This window comes from Mobula hypostoma, chromosome 22 (genome assembly GCF_963921235.1).
Source record: "Mobula hypostoma chromosome 22, sMobHyp1.1, whole genome shotgun sequence".
Taxonomy (NCBI): Eukaryota; Metazoa; Chordata; class Chondrichthyes; order Myliobatiformes; family Myliobatidae; genus Mobula; species Mobula hypostoma.
In genome coordinates, this window is record NC_086118.1 from 2,429,830 (window position 1) to 2,448,669 (window position 18,840).

General features: G+C 42.9%; 1 protein-coding gene across 3 annotated transcripts in view; it reads right to left on the reverse strand.

The window, feature by feature from the left end:
- Positions 1 to 1,146: 1,146 nt before the first annotated feature.
- si:ch211-250n8.1 (uncharacterized) overlaps positions 1,147 to 18,840 on the reverse strand; it is a 222,392-nt gene continuing 204,698 nt past the window's right edge. For all 3 annotated transcript variants that reach the window (XM_063030892.1, XM_063030891.1, XM_063030893.1), the window contains 4 exons: positions 16,660 to 16,716; positions 15,702 to 15,784; positions 10,389 to 10,483; positions 1,147 to 4,750 (listed from right to left, as the gene is read on the reverse strand). In XM_063030892.1, coding sequence (XP_062886962.1) covers positions 4,716 to 4,750; positions 10,389 to 10,483; positions 15,702 to 15,784; positions 16,660 to 16,716 — 270 coding nt within the window. In that variant the 3' untranslated portion in view covers positions 1,147 to 4,715. The remainder of the gene's footprint in view (positions 4,751 to 10,388; positions 10,484 to 15,701; positions 15,785 to 16,659; positions 16,717 to 18,840) is intronic.

The following is an 18,840-nucleotide window of genomic DNA, read 5'->3' on the forward strand; positions in this document are numbered from 1 at the left end:
GGTGAACAGTAATTGGTTTTCTGCTATCATGCAAAATGTAATTATCTGTATGAAAATGCAGTGCAGCCAAGTGAAGTCAGAAAGATTTGTAATCTTTAATTGATAAAATGGTGTTCTTGACTTTCAATTAAACAAACTGGAGACTTGTGCTTTGTATGAGCACAGTGAAACAGTTTATTAAACTAATTGGCATCAGTGAGATCGCCATTTTAATGTGTTGTAACACAATGGGATGGAAAGCTGGAGCAGAACTTGTGATGACCCAGTAATTGAGGTGAACATTAGCTTCAATATTTGAATCTAGGTTCCACTGGATAGGAAGAACATTATATTTTAAATATCCAGTTTCCTTTTCAGTTTGGGGCTGGAATTTCTGAATTTAAGATTTCAGAAATGGGATGTGTAAATCTGAAGCTATTTTACATAAAACCATCCAACTGTAAATAAATTTGAGTCAAAGGTGCAGTTAACAGGTTGTTCATAGGTGAAGAAAAGATCCAGTTGAAGGTATGGTTTAAAATGACGTCATACCATTTAGTTTCTGTATCCATACTGGAACACTTGGTTCATTTCTAATACCTCCCTCCCTCTCCTTGATCGCTGGAGGCGAACTCAGCTGGCATCTCAATAAACCAACTAATTCCTATGGTTATCTTGACTATATTAATCTGCTTTTTAAAAAAATAACCTCCCTTTTCTCAGTTTCTTCATCTCTCGCATCTGTTCCCAGGAAGCCACTTTCCTTTCCTCTACCATAGATGCTGCCCTCACTAAATTTCCCATTTCCCAAACATCCACACTCACCTCATCTTCTCACTGCCTTAACAGTGACAATTTGTCTTGTCCTTTACCATTACCTACAGAGGGGTACTGTAAGGTAGGAAAATGATACAAGGGATAGTTTCCATTCACCCTGCCTCCAATCCTACATATAAGGCAGATACACTAATAGATCATCTGCCATTATACCACTGGTTTTATCTGCATGATACCACTTCATCCTCGGCTCAGGGAAGTTAACTCCCATTAGTTTGGAGGGTACAGAGTAAACAACAGTGGACTATCTACAAGAGGTTGAGAGTTCAAAGCTTCATTCCAGGCAAATAATGTCTTCCTCAATGTCACCCAAGACAACACCACAGGACTCAGTTACTTCCCCAAACTGTTCAACTCCTCCACCCTTTAGCCATTATATATCCCCCAGTGTTAAATAAAGTACACTGTTTTATAGGATTGTTTTTTTATTTTTTAATGCATCAGTTCATTCTCCTTTGCACTTGTGTATTAAAGAATGACAATTTAGTAAAGATCAATCTTTATTAGAGATTTCAATAATTTTATAGAGGGACAGAGATAAATTTCTAGACCTAATAAGTTACAAGCTAAGCAGTTTATAGTATTTCAAAACTTGAGCTTTTGTAACAGCCCCAACAAATTAGTGTTTTTGCTGCCGTCTAAGGTAGAGATAAGGATAACGATAACCTTATGAAGGCCCATGCTAAAGAACAATATTAATACAGTTGCTATTTTTTCATAGAAGGTTTGCCAATTAAGACTGCTACACATTGGTAATTGGTGACAGTAGAATATGAACTTTAAAATGCTTGGTTCAAGGATGATTCAAGGTATTGGTTAAAGTATAGCAATAGACAGTTTTTATTAAATACCATTTTCACAGTTTAAGTTAGTAAACAAATTAGATATCCAATTTGTGCAGATTCTCAATTTTGACACTCCCACCCAGGTGCTCATTTTTCATTAACCAAAGATAAATCTCTCATTTATTTCATAGGAGCAGAACTAGGCCATCTGGCCTATCGAGTCTGCTCCACCATTTTGTCATTGCTGATTGATTTCCCTCTCAACCCCATACCATTTCACACTGACTAATCAAGAAACTTATCGACCTCCATCTTAAATACACCCAGTGAGCTGGCCTCCACAGCCACCTGTGGCAATGAATTCCACAGATTCACCATTCTCTGGCTGAAGAAATTACTCAACTATGTTTCTAAATGGAAGTCCTGAGGCTCTGCCTTCTAGTCCAAGACTCCTCACCATGGGAAACCTCCACTCTAAGCCTTTCATCATTTGAAGGGTTTTAATGAGCTCCTCCCTCATTCTTCTAAATTCTAGTGAGTAAAGGCCCAGAGGCATTAATTGATCATGGTAAGGTTTTCTATCCCTAATCATCATTGTGAACCTCCTCTGTGCACACTCCAAGTAAAGACTCAACATGATATTCTACTTGCTGCTACTTTGTCCATTTTCCTAATCTGTCCAAGTCCTTCTCTGCTTCAACACTATCTGCCACCTCCATTTACGTATCATCTGCAAACTTGACACAAAGCCATCAATTCTGTCAGTTAAGTCATTGACATACAATGTAAAAAGAAACAGTTCCAACACCAACCCCTGCATTAAACACTACTAGTCACTGGCAGCAAACCAAAAAAGGTTCCCTTTATTCACACTCTGCCCCCTGCTAATCAGCCTTGTGTGCAGCACCTTGTCAGAGGTCTGAAAATCCAAGTTCTCTTTGTCTATCCTGCTTATTTCCTCAAAGAATTCTAATAGATTTGTCAGGCAAGATTTTCCCTGAAGGTAATTATGCTGAATTTGGCCCTGAAACCACATTCTTAATAATCAACTCCAACATCTTCCCAACCACTGAGGTCAGGCTAACTGGCCTATAATTTCCTTTCTTCTGCCTCCCTCCCTTCTTGAAGAATGAAGTCACATTTGCAATTTTCTAGTCCTCCAGAACCATGATAGAATCCACTGATTCTTGAAAGATCGTTGCAAATACCTCCACAATCTCTTCAGCTACCTCTTTCAGAACCCTGGGGTGTAGACCATCTGGTCCTGGTCATTTATATACCTTCAGACCTTACAGCTTTCTAAACACCTCCCTAGTAACTCACTTCTGCCCCTGACACTGTCAGACTTCTGGCACACTGCTAGTGTCTTCCACAGTGAAGACTGATGCAAAATACTTAATTCAGTTCATCTGCCATTGCCATTTCCCCCATTACTACCTCACTAGCAGAATTTTCCAGCAGTCCAATATTTATTCTCACCTCTTTTATTCTTTATTGGGGAAAAAAAAACTTTTGGTATCCTCTATGATATTGTTGGCTAGCTTACGTTCATATTTCATCTTATCCCCACTTAGGGCTTTTAAGTTGCCTTTTGTTAAATTTTAAGTTGGGTTAGATTTTAAATGACCATACCACCTCCTCATAGTGAACAGGATCAGAAATTTGTCAGTGCTTTTGATATTAACTATTTGCATATATTTTGAATATGCTTATTCTGCCAACTTTCTGCACCATTATAAATACAGAAACTTGCATTAGGGTTTGCTTCCACAGCGGAAGCTGCCGCTTCCCAAGGCCCCAGTATTTATTGTGCTTCATTAACAGAAAGTGCAGAAGCTTTACCATTTAACAACTCCATGCTTTTTAAATCCAATCCTCTTACCTCCCTCTTAAACTCAAATCCTGCCAGGAACAGAAAGTGATAAAGATGTGGAATTTTAACTAATCACCACCCCTTGGGTTCACATGCACTGAACCAAGGAACATGGTGAGGTCAACCTATTAATTGGATCATAGTTGGTATGCGTCTTTTTCTATTTTGGGCTTTGGCTCTACAATCCTTACTATACTTGACTCTGGTTCTCAATTTCACTACCAAAGAATATTTCCTCTTTTATAGGCCCTATCATATCCTTGTTCATAAACATCTCACTTACATTGTCTTGGATGGATGGAAAAAAGTAAGACGTGATCTAAGTCTAGTTCATTTTGTCCTCTAACCCAGAATTATTTGTGGGGCCAATATAATCTTCCTGAGTTACTCTAACAGGAAGTCCATAAATAACTGCATTCACTCTCTCGTTCATTCATTGTACGTACTGGCATCAAATGGAAATCTAGTATTGCATTCACATACAAGTCCTTGGGCCAAGCTCAGCACACTCCCTTTCGATGTCATGTTTTGGCATGCACTTAAGGAAAGTAACCCACCATTTTGCCACTGGGGATGAACAACGTTGTTTGTCATGTCCTGTGGAATTGTCAGAACTGCAGGGAACACTGTAACACTAGGAAGTGATACTGGTTGGTAGAGCAGTGCCAATGCATGACATGGGGTGATCAATACTGAAAGAGAAAGATCTGATACTATACCTGGGACACTTAAGGTCCTTTCCTTGTATGGGAGCAGTAAATTGAAGAGAACAGATTAGGAGAATCAGGTAACAGTAAAAGAAACACAACACATACAAATAATCGAAGTAAATATTGCAATTATATAGAGCAAGACAGCTTCCCGGTCACCCATATGAGGTAGAAAAAAGTGGCTGGTGTGTCTGCCCAGAAAAGCAACTCCCAACACCGGTGCTCCAATGGACAAGAAACAAAACCAGCGAACTAAATCAGCACCATCCTTCTCCATGAGATCATTATAAAACTCCCCTTGAAAGGAAGAATTACAAAAGTACACAGAGATGTTTCAATTGCATTTAGGAATGTCTAAGGACACTTCCTCAGTCACGTATTTTTATCTAAGTATACTTTAGTTGTCAGCGTCCAGTAGTGAATTTGAGTCGTCTTCAACTTTCCAACTCTACCTGATCAATCACTAGTAATGAAAAACATCAGGTAAGAAAACTGGATCACAGCTGCATGGCTGGCTGTCTCCATATTCTGTCACACAAACCACTCAGTGTGTCTGAATCCAGCAGCTGAAAGATCAGAAAAACAACGTTTCAATACGAACGATGGAATTATGGAATCATACAGTATTTCAACACTCCTGATGTCCCTGTCACTTACTCTATATGACCAACAAGTACATTACCTTGGCTCATTTTGTGTATGACAATCGTTGGGTTTTCTCCTGAATGCTGCTGAGATGATGCTGTGTGTCTGACGCTGCTGCAACCAAGTTTTTCATTGTGCCTCTGTGCACATGTACTCGTGCGTATGACAATACAATTGATTATACTATACGCTATCTCATTAAATTCCATCTCCCACAATTTTCCAGCTGATCTATGTTCCACTATATCCCAGAGAGCCTTATTCACTATCTACAATTCCACTATTAAGCTGGGAAACTACAGGCTTGTGATACCTACATTCTCATCCAAGACATTTAGTTTGGAAACAATGAAGTTCTTAGATCCCTGTGGTACTCCAGTTGATAGAGAGGTCCATTCAGAGTAATACCATCCACACTTCCCTCTACTTCCTAGGACCAAGTCCATTTTGAATCCTGTTCGCCAACATGCCTTAATCAGCCTACCTTGAAGGACAGTGTTAAAACCTAGACCACGTAAATCACATCTACCATCTTCAAAACCTGAAAAAATTCAAGGTTTGTGAAATGTGATCTCCCCTACACAAAATCACACTGTCTCCTAATCACTCCAAGCACTTCCAAATTAACATAAACCTTGTCCCTCAGTTTTCTTCAACAACTTGCCTACCACTGATGCAGGGATCACAAGCCCGTAGTTTCCCAGCTTATTCCTACTGCTCCTTTTGAATAGCAGGACAACACGAGCTGGTACCTCACCTGTTGCTAACAAAGATTATATCTCACTGATTTTTCGAAGTGATCAGATGGTCAGCTAAGCTGCAGTTCTATTTTGGGCGATGAACAGCTTTGTTGAGTCCACAAGGACAACACTGAGCTGTCAGTCTGACCTCTCTACCCTTGCACTGCATTGCCCCAACCAGGCTTGGAATTTCACTTTCCAATTGAGAGCATCCTGACTGGCTGCATCACTGCCTGGTATGGGAACTGTACCTCTCTTAATCGCAGGACTCTGCAGAGAGTGGTGTGGACAGTCCAGTACATCTGCAGTTGTGAACTTCCCATGATTCAGGACAGGTGTGTAAAAAGGGCCCGAAGGATCATTGGGGACCCAAGCCATTCCAACCACAATCTATTCCAGTTGCTACCATCTGGGAAGCAGTACCGCAGCATGAAAGCCAGGACCAACAGGCTCCGGGACAGTTTCTTCCACCAGGCCATCAGACTGATGAACTCATGCTGATTTGAGTGTACTTTATATTACATTACGTTGACTGTTCTATTTATTATAAATTACTGTGATTGCACATTTAGATGGACACGTAATGTAAAGATTTTTACTCCTCATGTATGTGAAGGATATAAGAAATAAATTCAATTCATCTGGCTGAATGTTGAATTCAATCATTTCTGAGAACCATTCGCTTACTTCTGCACTCTCCAGAAATAGGGTCCAACCCCCCAGTTTCAATTTGTTTGTTATTTTCTCTAACAGTTTTTAAAGTAATTATCACTTTGATAAACTATGTTCTGCATCCCAACTTGAGTGCTTCCAGCGTTCTCTGCTTTTGTTTTCTTACAATGTTCAGAAACGAAGGAGTACTTCAGTGCTCATTGCTTGAAAGCTCTATAAAAGTTGTATAAAATGCTGCCACACATTGTGCAAGAATTGAAAAGAGTTGGTGGTGTGTCACAGAATAATACACTCATAAATACAAGAGATTCTGAAGATGCTGGAAATCTTGAGCAACACACACAAAACGCTGGAGGAACACAGCAAGCTTTCTTGCCAAGTTCTTCCAGGATAAGCCGTACAGAGAAGGTTCAATGTATCTGAGCCTTGATAGAAACACAGAAAACCTACAGCACAATACAGGCCCTTCGGCCCACAAAGTTGTGCCAAACATGTCCCTAACCTTAGAAATTACTAGGCTTACCTATAGCCCTCTGTTTTTCTAAGCTCCATGTACCTATCCAAAAGTCTCTTAAAAGACCCTATCGTATCCACCTCCACCACTGTTGCTCACCACTCACCACTCTTCGAGTAAAAAGCTTACCCCTGACATCTCCTCTGTACCTACTCCCCAGCACCTTAAACCTGTGTCCTCTTGTGGCAACCATTTCAGCCCTGGGAAAAAGCCTCCGACTATCCACACGATCAATGCCTCTCATCGTCTTATACACCTCTATCAGGTTACCTCTCATCCTCCATTGCTCCAAGGAGAAAAGGCCAAGTTCCCTCAATGTATTCTCATGAGGCATGCTCCCCAATCTCATCCTTGTAAATCTTCTCTGCACCCTTTCTATGGCTTCCACATCCTTCCTGTAGTGAGGCGACCAGAACTGAGCACAGTACTCCAAGTGGGGTCTGACCAGGGTCTAATAGAGCTGCAACATTACCTCTCAGCTCTTAAATTCAATTCCATGGTTGATGAAGGCCAATACACCGTATGCCTTCTTAACCACAGAGTCAACCTGTGCAGCAGCTTTGAGTGTCCTATGGACTTGGACCCCAAGATCCCTCTGATCCTCCACACTGCCGAGAGTCTTACCATCAATACTATATTCTGCCATCATATTTGACCTACCAAAATGAACCACTTCACACTCATCACTCATTCTTTTCTCTTTCCCTACAGCCCCCAGTCTTAGCTTCTCTCAGGGTATTTAGCCAGCTCCTGTTTGAAAGTAACCAGTGAATCTGGATTGACGCCTGCTTCCCCTTCGGCAGGCTGCACTCCAGATTATATAGATTATGTTCCTTTATCTTCAATTTTTCGCCAATCTCCAGTAAACTGACTCAGGTTTTATTGTTGTAAACAGCTTTAGTTTTTCAATATCTCCTGAAGAAATCTCCTCCTCTACTCCTCTAAAGGCAAATCAAATTCTTTAATTTTATGAGTTTGGTGTCTTCTAACATATTTCTACAGCATTCCCTCAGAGTCTGTGAGATCACAGTGCTGCCTTTTCCCTCCACTGTCCTCAACTCCCTAAAGACTGGAAGTCTGTCTGCCTCCACCTCAAATAGAATCAATTATTCCCCTTCCACAGTTCACCTGACAAGATGGTGGTAAAGGGCTGTGTGGTAAAGAGAGGGCCACAACACTATTGGGGAGGGAGTTCCTACTTGAGACCCAGCCAATATATAAAGGATGACATGTGCCTTGCACAGGAACCTGCATGTGGTGGTAATCTTCTAACTCAGCACCATTTTTCTGCAATAACCCCATTATTCCTTAATTCCCTTTGTAACAAAATCTTATCGAACTTTCTCATGAATAAACTCAGTAACCATCTTAGCTCTGGCCTGGAAAGGGAACTTCCAACTTTCACCTTCCTCTGGGTTTTGACAGCATTGAATTTGGCAGTTTGGCCTCTTAAGTCAACCTGAGAAAGGTTAGAGTTGCCTGCAGACTGGTTCCTCTCACCCAAGCCCTTAAAGATAGACCCAAGGTTGCAAAAACACTCCTTAATGGAATAGCAATAAAAATCGAGGTGGCAACTATCTGTACAGAGCCACTAGGAGGAGGTATCCTACATGAATGAGTATGGAACCAAAAGAAAAGGGGCAGATCATAAATAGGTTTTTTGCTAAGGAAACTGGCATGGAGTCAATAGAAATAAGGGAAACAAGTAGTGAGGTCATGGAACCTATACAGATTGAAGAGGAGGAGGTGCTTGCTATCTTGAGGCAAATCAGAGTAGATGAATCCCCAGGACCTGACAGGGTATTCCCTCGGACCTTGAAGGAGACTAGTGTTGAAATTGCAGGGGCCCTGGCAGATATATTTAAAATGTTGGTACCTACGGGTGAGGTGCCGGAGGATTGGAGAGTGGCTCATGTTGTTCCCTTGTTTAAAAAAGGATCGAAAAATAATCCCGGAAATTATAGGCTGGTAAATTTGATGTCAGTAGTAAGTAAATTATTGGAAGGAGTACTAAGAGATAGGATCTACAAGTATTTGGATAGACAGGGACTTATTAAGGAGGGTCTTTGTGTGTGGTAGGTCATGTTTAACCAATCCATTAGAGTTTTTCAAGGAGGTTACCAGGAAAGTGGATGAAGGGAAGGCAGTGGATATTGTCTACATGGACTTCAAGTAAGGCCTTTGACAAGGTCCCGCATGGGAGGTTGGTTAGGAAGCTTCAGTCGCTAGATATACATGGAGAGGTAGTAAATTGGATTAGACATTGGCTCAATGGAAGATACCAAAGAGTGGTGGTAGAGAATTGCTTCTCTGAGTGGAGGCCTGTGACTAGTGGTGTGCCACAGGGATCAGTGCTGGGTCCATTGTTACTTCTCATCTATATCAATGATCTGGATGATAATACGGTAAATTGGATCAGCAAATTTGCTGATGATACAAAGATTCGAGGTGTTGTGGACAGTGAGGAAAGTTTTCAAAGCTTGTAGAAGGATTTGGACCAACTGGGAAAATGGGCTGAAAATGGCTGATGGAGTTTAATACAGACAAGTGTGAGGTATTGCACTTTGGAAGGACAAACCAAGGTAGAACATGTAGGGTAAATGGTAAGGCACTGAGGAGTGCAGTAGAACAGAGGGATCTGGGAATACAGATACAAAATTCCCTAAAAGTGGCATCACAGGTAGATAGGGTCGTAAAGAGAGCTTTTGGTACATTGGCCTTTATAAATCAAAGTATTGAGTATAGGAGTTGGAATGTTATGGTGAGGTTGTACAATACATTGGTAAGGCCGAATTTGGAGTATTGTGTGCAGTTTTGGTCACCAAATTACAGGAAGGATATTAATAAGGTTGAAAGAGTGCAGAGAAGGTTTACAAGGATGTTGCCGGGACTTGAGAAACTGAGTTACAGAGAAAGGTTGAATAGGTTGGGACTTTATTCCCTGGAGCGTAGAAGAATGGGGAGAGATTTGATAGAGGTATATAAAATTATGATGGGTATAGATAGAGTGAATGCAAGCAGGCTTTTTCCATTGAGGCTAGGGAGAAAAAAACCAGAGGACATGGGTTAAGGGTGAAGGGGAAAAGGTTTAAAGGGAACATTGGGGGGGGGGGTGTGGAATGAGCTACCAGATAAAGTGGTAAATGGCAGCTCACTTTTAACATTTAAGAAAAACTTGGACAGGTACACGGATGAGAGGTGTATGGAGGGATATGGTCCGGTTGCAGGTCAGTAGGACTAGGCAGAAAAATGGTTCGAAACAGCCAAGAAGGGCCAAAAGGCCTGTTTCGGTGCTGTAGTTTTGCTATGGTTTCTATGCCTGGTCCTCCATCTCCCCAGGTACTGCAGTGGTAGTAGATGCTGTCAGACAGATGTTCTGCATGCTGTGGCATCCTCACTAAAACCTTTGAATGCTTGGCACTGCTTTTCAGAAGAACCTCCAGAAGGCATCAATATGCAGTTAATGACCGTGATGGATCCGTGATTAAGCACAGCACTAATTACAGGGGTGTAACATGGGACAACCTTTGTGCCTGCTCAGCATGCTGTTTCCCAGACTCTCAGCAGGGGTTAAACTCTAGCAAGTACGTAAAAGAGGACAAAAACTGCAGTTACAGATGCTCAGACACTTGCCTATCCTGGTGATGATTTCAGTTGCCTCCTTGGCCGAGCTGGACTCAAACACCAAACAGTTAAAAGATGTCGTCTGAGGTGTTTCTGGAGAGTTCCTGAAATTAAAGCAACTACCTTTAATGTACAAGATTCACCAGGACACCAAATATTGCTTATAGCTCAATGAAAGCATAATATAAATCCTGTAATCGAGACTCTATTAGAGTTCTGGTTTTAGCAGTTCTTAGATGGAGAATTCAAGGGCCATTAGAGTTAGTAGGGAAATTCTAGAATATGTTTCACCCAGGCTGCTTTGAAAGGCTGGGAGGAGACTGTTGGGGCCCTGACACAGACTCTTAAATCTTTACTGGTCAGGAGGACAGCAAATGTGGGACTCTATTCAAGAGGGCAGTGGGGATAAGCCAGCTAGTTACAGGTCAGTGAGTCTAAAGTTATTGGAAAAAGTTCTGACAGATGGATTAATCTGAAGCTGAAGAGACAAGGATTAATCAGTAGTTTTATTCGTGGGATATCCCGTTGACTAGATAGAATTTTTCAGAGAAGTGAGAAAAAGTATGGAGGACATCAATGCAGTTAATGTAGTCTACATGGAGTTCGGTAAGGCTTTTGACAACAATCTCACGGAAGGCTAATAGAAAGGGTTGGAAGCCTATGGGATCCTAATAAAAATTAGCAAATTAGATCCAATTTTTTTTTGGTAATTGGAGGCAGAGGTACCAAAGGGATCAGTGCTGGGACCCTCACTGCTTTGTTCTATATACATTACTGATTTGTTCTACATGCATTACTGTTTTGTTCTATATATATTACTGATTTGTTCTACATGCATTACTGTTTTGTTCTATATACATTACTGATTTGTTCTACATACATTACTGATTTGTTCTATATACATTACTGTTTTGTTCTATATACATTCGTCATCGTGGCTATCCCTCGAGGTCGAGGATGATGGTCTTCGTTCTGTTGATCTACTTATGGGCTCTCAAGTGGCTTATGAGTCCAACCTTGGCTTTGAAGGTTCTTCCGCATTCAGGACAGGTAGTTCCAGATGGCAGATCGGGTTTTAGTTGTTGTTGCCTCTCTTTCCATTTTCTTCTCTTTTCTTCTAATTCTGCACATCTATTGGCTTCGAAAGTTGCTGTTCCTTCTCGGATGATGGCTTGCCAGAGCTTCCTGTCCTTGGCATTGGTTTCCCAATTGTCGATGTCGATGCTACATTTCTTCATGTTGGCTTTTAAGATGCCTTTGAATCTCTTCTGTTGTCCGCCTCTTTTACGTTTGCCTTCTTTAAGCTGGGAGTAGAAGACTTGTTTCGGCAGACGTTCGTCTTTCATCCGAACAACATGACTGCTCCATCTTAGTTGGTTCTTGATGACGTAGGCTTCAATGCTTGTTGTTTTTGCTTCATTTAGCACACTGATGTTGGTTCTTCTATCTTCCCAGCTGATACTTAAGATGTTTCGAGGACAGCGTTGATGGAATTTTTCAAATGCCTTCAGATGTCGTTGGTATGTTGTCCAGGTTTCTGATGCATACAGGAGCATTGGGATTACCACTGCTTGTACACTGACATTTTGGTGTCTGTTTGGATGTCACGATCATGAAAGACTTTTGTTCGGAGACGTCCAAAAGCTGTTCCAGCACATTTAAGACGATGTTGGATCTCATCATTAAGGTTGACATTGGAGGAGAGGTGACTTCCAAGATATGGAAAGTGGTCCACGATTTCCATATCGATATATATTACTGCTTTGTTCTATATGCATTACTGATTTGTTCTTCATGCATTACTGATTTGTTCTATATGCATTACTGATTTGTTCTATATACATTACTGAGGGTAGTAGGGACCATCCATTTATTCTGTGGACGTGACATGTAAAACCACAAAATGTGCACTCAATCAGTTCCTCGTGTTTGCGTCCCACTAGTAATCTTGCTCTGAGGTCTTCAATTTTGTTATCCACAGACTGTACGTTAGCCAGGAGGATGGTAGAGATCAGGGGCCTCAAGGTCCTGTGTTTCAAATTTACCTGCGGCACATCTCAGGTGCCTTGCTTCCTTAAAAGGAAATGACACTTGCTACCTGGGTGGTCTGCAGTCTGCAGTCTGCCAATTAAAGTTGAAGAGATTACAGAAGCATTAGAAATGATCTTTCAAGAATCATTAGATTCTGGCATGGTTCTGGAAAATTGCAAATGTCACTCCAGTGTTCAAGAAGGGAGGGAGACAGAAGAAAGGAAATTATTGGCCAGTTAGCCTGACCTCAGTGTGAGGAAGATGTTGGAGCTGATTGTTAAGGATGTGGTTTCAGAGTACTTGGAGGAACATGATAAAATAGGCCATAGTCAGCATGGTTTCCTTAAGGGAAAATTTTACCTGACAAATCTGTTACAATTCTTCAAAGCAATAACAAGCAGTATTCATGGCTCCGTCTGTCTAAGTAGACAATGGATGCGCCTGTTCCGGAGCACAGACCTGGGTGATGAATATGGAGATCCTGGGCTGCCCAGACATCAAGCTCCCCCTCTCAGCCTTACAGATGTGGTCCAAAGGAATGCAAAGCAGTACATTTGGCATCAGCTTGGCCGCAGGAGCTGCTGGGAGGTGATGTGATACGCCATCCAACCGCCTTAGGGGCTCCACTCCGGATTTGTGTAGGGTTTACTCTTTATCTTCTCCCGAAGATACCCACAAGGCAGTGGGATCTGGAACCCTGGATAGGGGCCCATACCGGGTACTGTCAGCCGGAGCCAGCTGAGCCCAGGCCTCGTGTAAGGCAGGGTCGTCACGCCCTGTAGTAGTGACATATGGAGCCACGACCCTCGACCCACTACCCACTACCCACAAGCAGGACAGACAAAGGAGAATTGGTGGATGTTGTGTGCTTGGATTTTCGGAAGGCCTTTGACAAGGTGCTGCACATGAGGCTGCCTAACAAGGTAAGACCCCATGGTATTATAGGGAGGATGCTAGCATGGATAGAGCCAATTGGAAGGTGGCAAAGAGTGGGAATAAAGGGAGCCGTTTCTGATTGGCTGCCAGTGCAGGGGTTGGTGTTTGGACTGATTCTTTACATGTCAATGGTTTGGAGGATGGAATTGTTGGGTTTGTGGCAAATGAAGATAGATGGAGAGACAGGTAGCGTTGAGGAAGCAGGAAGGCTACAGAAGGACTTAGACAGATTAGAAGAAAAGGCAAAGAAGTGGCAAATGGAATACAGTCTATGGTTATGCACTTTGGTAGAAGGACCAAAAGCATTCTAAACAGGGAGAAAATTAAAAAACCCAAGTTGGAAAGGGACTTGGGAGCCCTTGTGCAGGATTCCCTAGGGGCTAACTTGCCGGTTGAGTCGCTGGTACGGAAGACAAATGCAATGTTAACATTCATTTTGGGAGGATTTGGATATAAAAACAGGAATGTAATGGTGAAGCTTCATAAAGCACTTGTGTGGCCTCATCTGGAGTGTTGTGAGCAGTCTCCTTCTCTTAAAAATAGATGTGCTGGCATCAGAAAGGGTTCAAAGGAGATGAAAGAAAATGATTCCAGGAATGAAAGGAGCGTTTGATGGCTCTGGGCCTGTACTCACTGGAATTCAGAAAAACAAGGGGGATCTCATTGACAATTACAAATGTTGAAAGGCCTAGACAGAGTGAACATGAAGAAGATGTTTTCTTAGTGCGGGAGGTTTTGGACCGGAGGGCACAACCTCAGAATAGAAGAATGTCCATTTAGGATGGAAATGAGGAGGAATTCTTTCAGCCAGAGGATGGTGAACATGTGGAATTTGTTGCCACAGGAGGCTGCCAAGGCCAGGTCATTGGGTGTACTTAGGTGGAGGTTGATAGATTCTTGATCAGTCGGGGTGTGAAAGGTTAAGGGGAAGGCAGGAGATTAGGGTTGAGAGGAAAATGGATCAGCAATGAGGAGCAGACTCAATGGGCTAAATGGCCTAATGGTCTAAAGTGTGGATGATCTGAAAATGGGTAATATTGAGGAGAGTAGACAGGCTACAGTATAGGTTGGCAGGACTAACAAGGGTAGGCCATGTTTAATTAATGGTAGGGTCCCAGAGAGTACTGAGGAACAGAGACCCTCATGTTTAAAGATCCCTAAAGGTGGCAGCAGAGATATAGACTTATATATTAGATATAAGCTTATGGAACTTTATTAACCAGGCGTAAGACACGAGGGCAGTGAGGTCACAGCACAACTTTATCAAACATTGGACAGGTCACAGCTTTAGCAAGAGGGTGGTGAATTTATTGCCACGTGCAGCTGAGGAGGCCAGGTCGCTCAGTGTATTTAAGGCAGAGATTGATAGGTTCTTGATTGGACATGGCATCAAAGGTTAGGGGGAGAAAGCTGGAAACTGGGGTTGAGGAGGAGAAAAACAAAAGGATCAGCCACGATTGAATGGCGGAGCAACTCAGTGGGCCGGATGGCCTAATTCTGCTCCTGTGTCCTACTTTACTGTCACCAAACAATTGATACTAGGACGTACAACCATCACAGCGATATTTGATTCTGCGCTTCCTGCTCCCCGGATTACAAATTGATAGTAACGGAGTACTGTGTGCAGTTCTGGTTACTGTACTATAGAAAGGAGGTGATTATTCTGGAGAGAATGTTGCCTACGATGGAGAGTCAGAGCCACATGGAGTCTGCACAGGTTGGATTTGTTTTTCATGGAGCTCAATGGTGGGGCAGGGGAGGAAGCTTTTCCTCTTAGCAGAAATATCCAAAACTCAGGGCACTGGTTAGGGTGAATGCAAGCAACTTAGAGAGGGCCAAGGAAGAGTTTTTCCACAGGGCATGAGATTAGGACTGAGAGAGCACAACCTGAGTGGACTACATACCAACTGCACGCTCACAGTATTAACATAGGTAGGGATTTGATGACTGGGCCAAAGGACTGTTCATGTGTGTACAAATGTATATCCTTGTGATGCTCTGACTGTTGTATTAACACCATAGCACCAATATAGACAAAATGCTCAACATTCTGGAAATGGGAATCAACTTACAACTTTCAGCTAGCGAGGAAGCTATGGCTGGGTCCCAGGCAACACCCCCATCCCAGTGACAGAGATTGGGGTATGGGAGGAAGGTGAGGAAACACCAGGAGGCCAATGTGTTTTAAAAATAGCAGCCTTCCTTCCATTTATGGGAAGTTAAATGGTGTTCAGCCAGCCTCTTGACGGAGATCTCGATACTGTACACGTTGCCTGTCTTCCTCCAGGTGGTACTTGTACCTGCAGAACATCTACCCCACACTGAGAGACTCCCACTCCAAAGGTCCCCACTTACGCCACACAGTAAGCAAAGAGGGTCCGCTTGTCCAGCCGTTGTCCTACCGAAGCAATTTCAGGGTAATGATGATGAAAGAGGACCTGAAATATCAATAAAAGTCATCCGTCCAAGCATTGCAGTGAATAAAACAAAACCACTCTCAAATACTGTTTCTCACTCATGGGTGGGTTTACGCTACAGGCTGCCAGAGCAAGTGCAGAGGCAGGTACGACTGGAGAGACGGACTGTCATGCTAGCGTGACACTATTACAGCTGGGGCTTTGGAGTTCGCAGTCAATTCCAGTGTCCTCTGTAAGAAGTTTGAATATCCTTTCCGTGAGTTCATGGGCTTACGGTTTCCTCTCACAGTGCAAAGACGTACCGGCTAGTAGGTCATTGCAGACGGTCCTGTGATTGGGCTAGGGTTTAGTGGGTGGGTTGCTGGCTGGGTTGACTCGTTGGGTAGGAAGAACAGGCTCCACACTGCATCTCTAAGTACATTTTAAAATTAAAATAAATCACAACATCTAAAAAGCATTTGGCCAGGTTCATGGTTAGGAATGGTTTAGAGGGATACAGGCCAAACACAGTGCTAGCTCAGTTAGGAAACTCGGTCAGCGTTGATGAGCTGGGCCAAAGGGGCAAGTTCGATAATGCACAGCTCTGTGACTATGGCTTGAATAGGGAGGGGAAGTAGAGGGGAAAATCAGGAGGGGTTCCCACTCTTGACAGACCAGTCTAGAATGAGTGCACAATGGAGAGGTAGCTTTCTTCTGCCACTGACCTATCTACAAGCATCCTGTGAACGGTTTAGGGAACACAGCAGTGAGAACACAGTATTTAGCATTTGCACCATTCCAGAAGAGTTCAGAAGCTCATTTACCAACATCCCTCATCGTAATGTGCACATGACCAATATTTTATGTTAAACAAACAGTTTTTAAAATTAATTATGGAGAGACTGAAGCCCAGTTACCTGTGTGGAGTTTTTTATACATATTACTTCTGTTTCCTTCACATCGAATAACACCTCCTGATAGGGACAAACACAATGCATGGCATTAAAGCAGTACTGGCAGCAAAAACACTTGTTAAGAGCCACTAACTTCAGAATCAGGTTTAATATGTTGTGAAACTTGTCATCTTTACAGCAGCAGCAGCAGTAGACATTTATTATGTCTAATAAATAATAGACAAAACAGCTCGAATTATTGTGTGTGTGTTTTTAGTAGTTAAATTAAATTAGTGCAAAAATAGAAGTAAAAATGTAGTGAGGTTGCATTTATGGGTTCAATGTCCATTCAGAAATCGAGTGGCAGAGGTGAAGAAACCATTCCTAAATTGTCAAGTGTGTCCCTCCCTCCTGATGGTAACAATGGGAACAAGGCATGGCCTGGTGATGGGGGTCCTTAACAATGGACACTGCCCTCTGGAGCCTCGCTCCTTGAAGATGTCCGGGATACTACGGAGGCCGGTGCCCACGATGGAGCTGACTGAGTTTACAACTCTCTGCAGTTTACTTCGATCCTGTGCAGTAACCCCCACACAGACAGCAATGCAGCCCATTAGAATGCCCTCCACAGTACATCTGCAGAAATATGTGAAAATCTTTTTCAGAAAGGTCCTGCTCGGAACAGATCACTGCAGTTCTATGCCGTTCTACAGATAGTTATGGCCACTCAGAATGGACTGACCAGTGTAGAAACAAGGCAGGCATAACCACACTATTTTAATCTTTCTCTGATTGACTAATGATAAATAAAGTGGTGCCAATCAATAGTTGTGAGGAGTGGGTTAGCTGTTTTGAAGAGTTTGGGTATGTAGAGTTAGGTTGGACTGGCTTGGATCAAGCTGTACTCAGTAAACCGAATGGGAGTGGTTGGCCTTGGCTCAATAAGGCCAGGATAATGTTTCCCAGAAAGTCAGATGATAGTGTGGGAGAGGCCGAGATAAAATTATTTACATTTCAAAGATTCAAAGGTCCATTTTATTTCAAAGTATGTATGCAGAATGCAACTCTGATTTGTCTTCTCCAGATAGCCATAAAATACAAACAACCATAGAAGCTGAAAGAAAGACTTCATTCCCCCAAGCCCACATGAAAAGAAAAAGAAACAAAACTCACAAACCCCAACCCCTGCCTCGCACAGAATTAGATCACTCAAAACCCTAGCCCACCAATCCGCAGCAAGAAAGAATGGGCAAAAATACAAAAGGCATGAACTGAAAGAGACCAACGGTCCAATCCATAGATCTCAGAATCTTGATCTTATCTCTGAGAGCATCGGGACCCAGTGAGTCGTGGGCAGCGGTCCCTCCTGGGGCAGAACCCAGACCAGCGACCCCTCCCGAGGCAGCGACCCGAACCAGCGGCCCCTCCCGGGGCAGAACCCGGACCAGTGGCCCCTGCCGGGTTAGAACCCGGACCAGCGGTCCCTCCCGGACCAGCAGCCAGTCCCAGGGCAGCAACCGGGACCAGTGGCCCCACCCGGGGCAGAACCCGGACCAGCAGTCCCTCCCGGGGCAGAACCCGGACCAGTGGCCCCTACTGGGGCAGCGACCGGGACCAGTGCCCCCCTCCGAGGGGAAACATGAACTACTGGCTCCTCTGAAGGCAGTGAACACGAATCAGCTGCCCCCCCAAGGAACACTTTCTGTCCTCCGCATATGCCTCGATATTTCAATCTTCCTCAACTTCAGTAGATTGACAGCACTGAAACTGTTTTGCATTGAAGAACCCATCCCAAGGAAATAAAAATATTCATGCTACGTCCAAGGAAAAGGCATCAAACTTTCTCCAAGGTCGTGTAATAGCTAGCTAACTAAATGTCATCTGCACATCTGCATGAGGATTTTCCAACGGTGGTATCTGCCCTTCCAACTGGGTTCTGTGAGCAATTCTCCACGCTATGTTCGTTATCTGTTTCCATTATCCTTGTTTCTTCTCTTATCCCAGGCTTCCTCTGGAAAAAAAATATGGCTCCCTGTTCTTTTTCCCACGCTCTCTCTAGAATGTTCCCAAGACAAATCCTATTGGCTAGGTCAAGAAATCTAACCTATCAATCAACTGAATTTTTATTCTAAAGAGCAAAAATGAAATACACGACTGTAAAATGCAATTAAAGGAATACTTATTTCATTTTGAGAAAATCTGCAG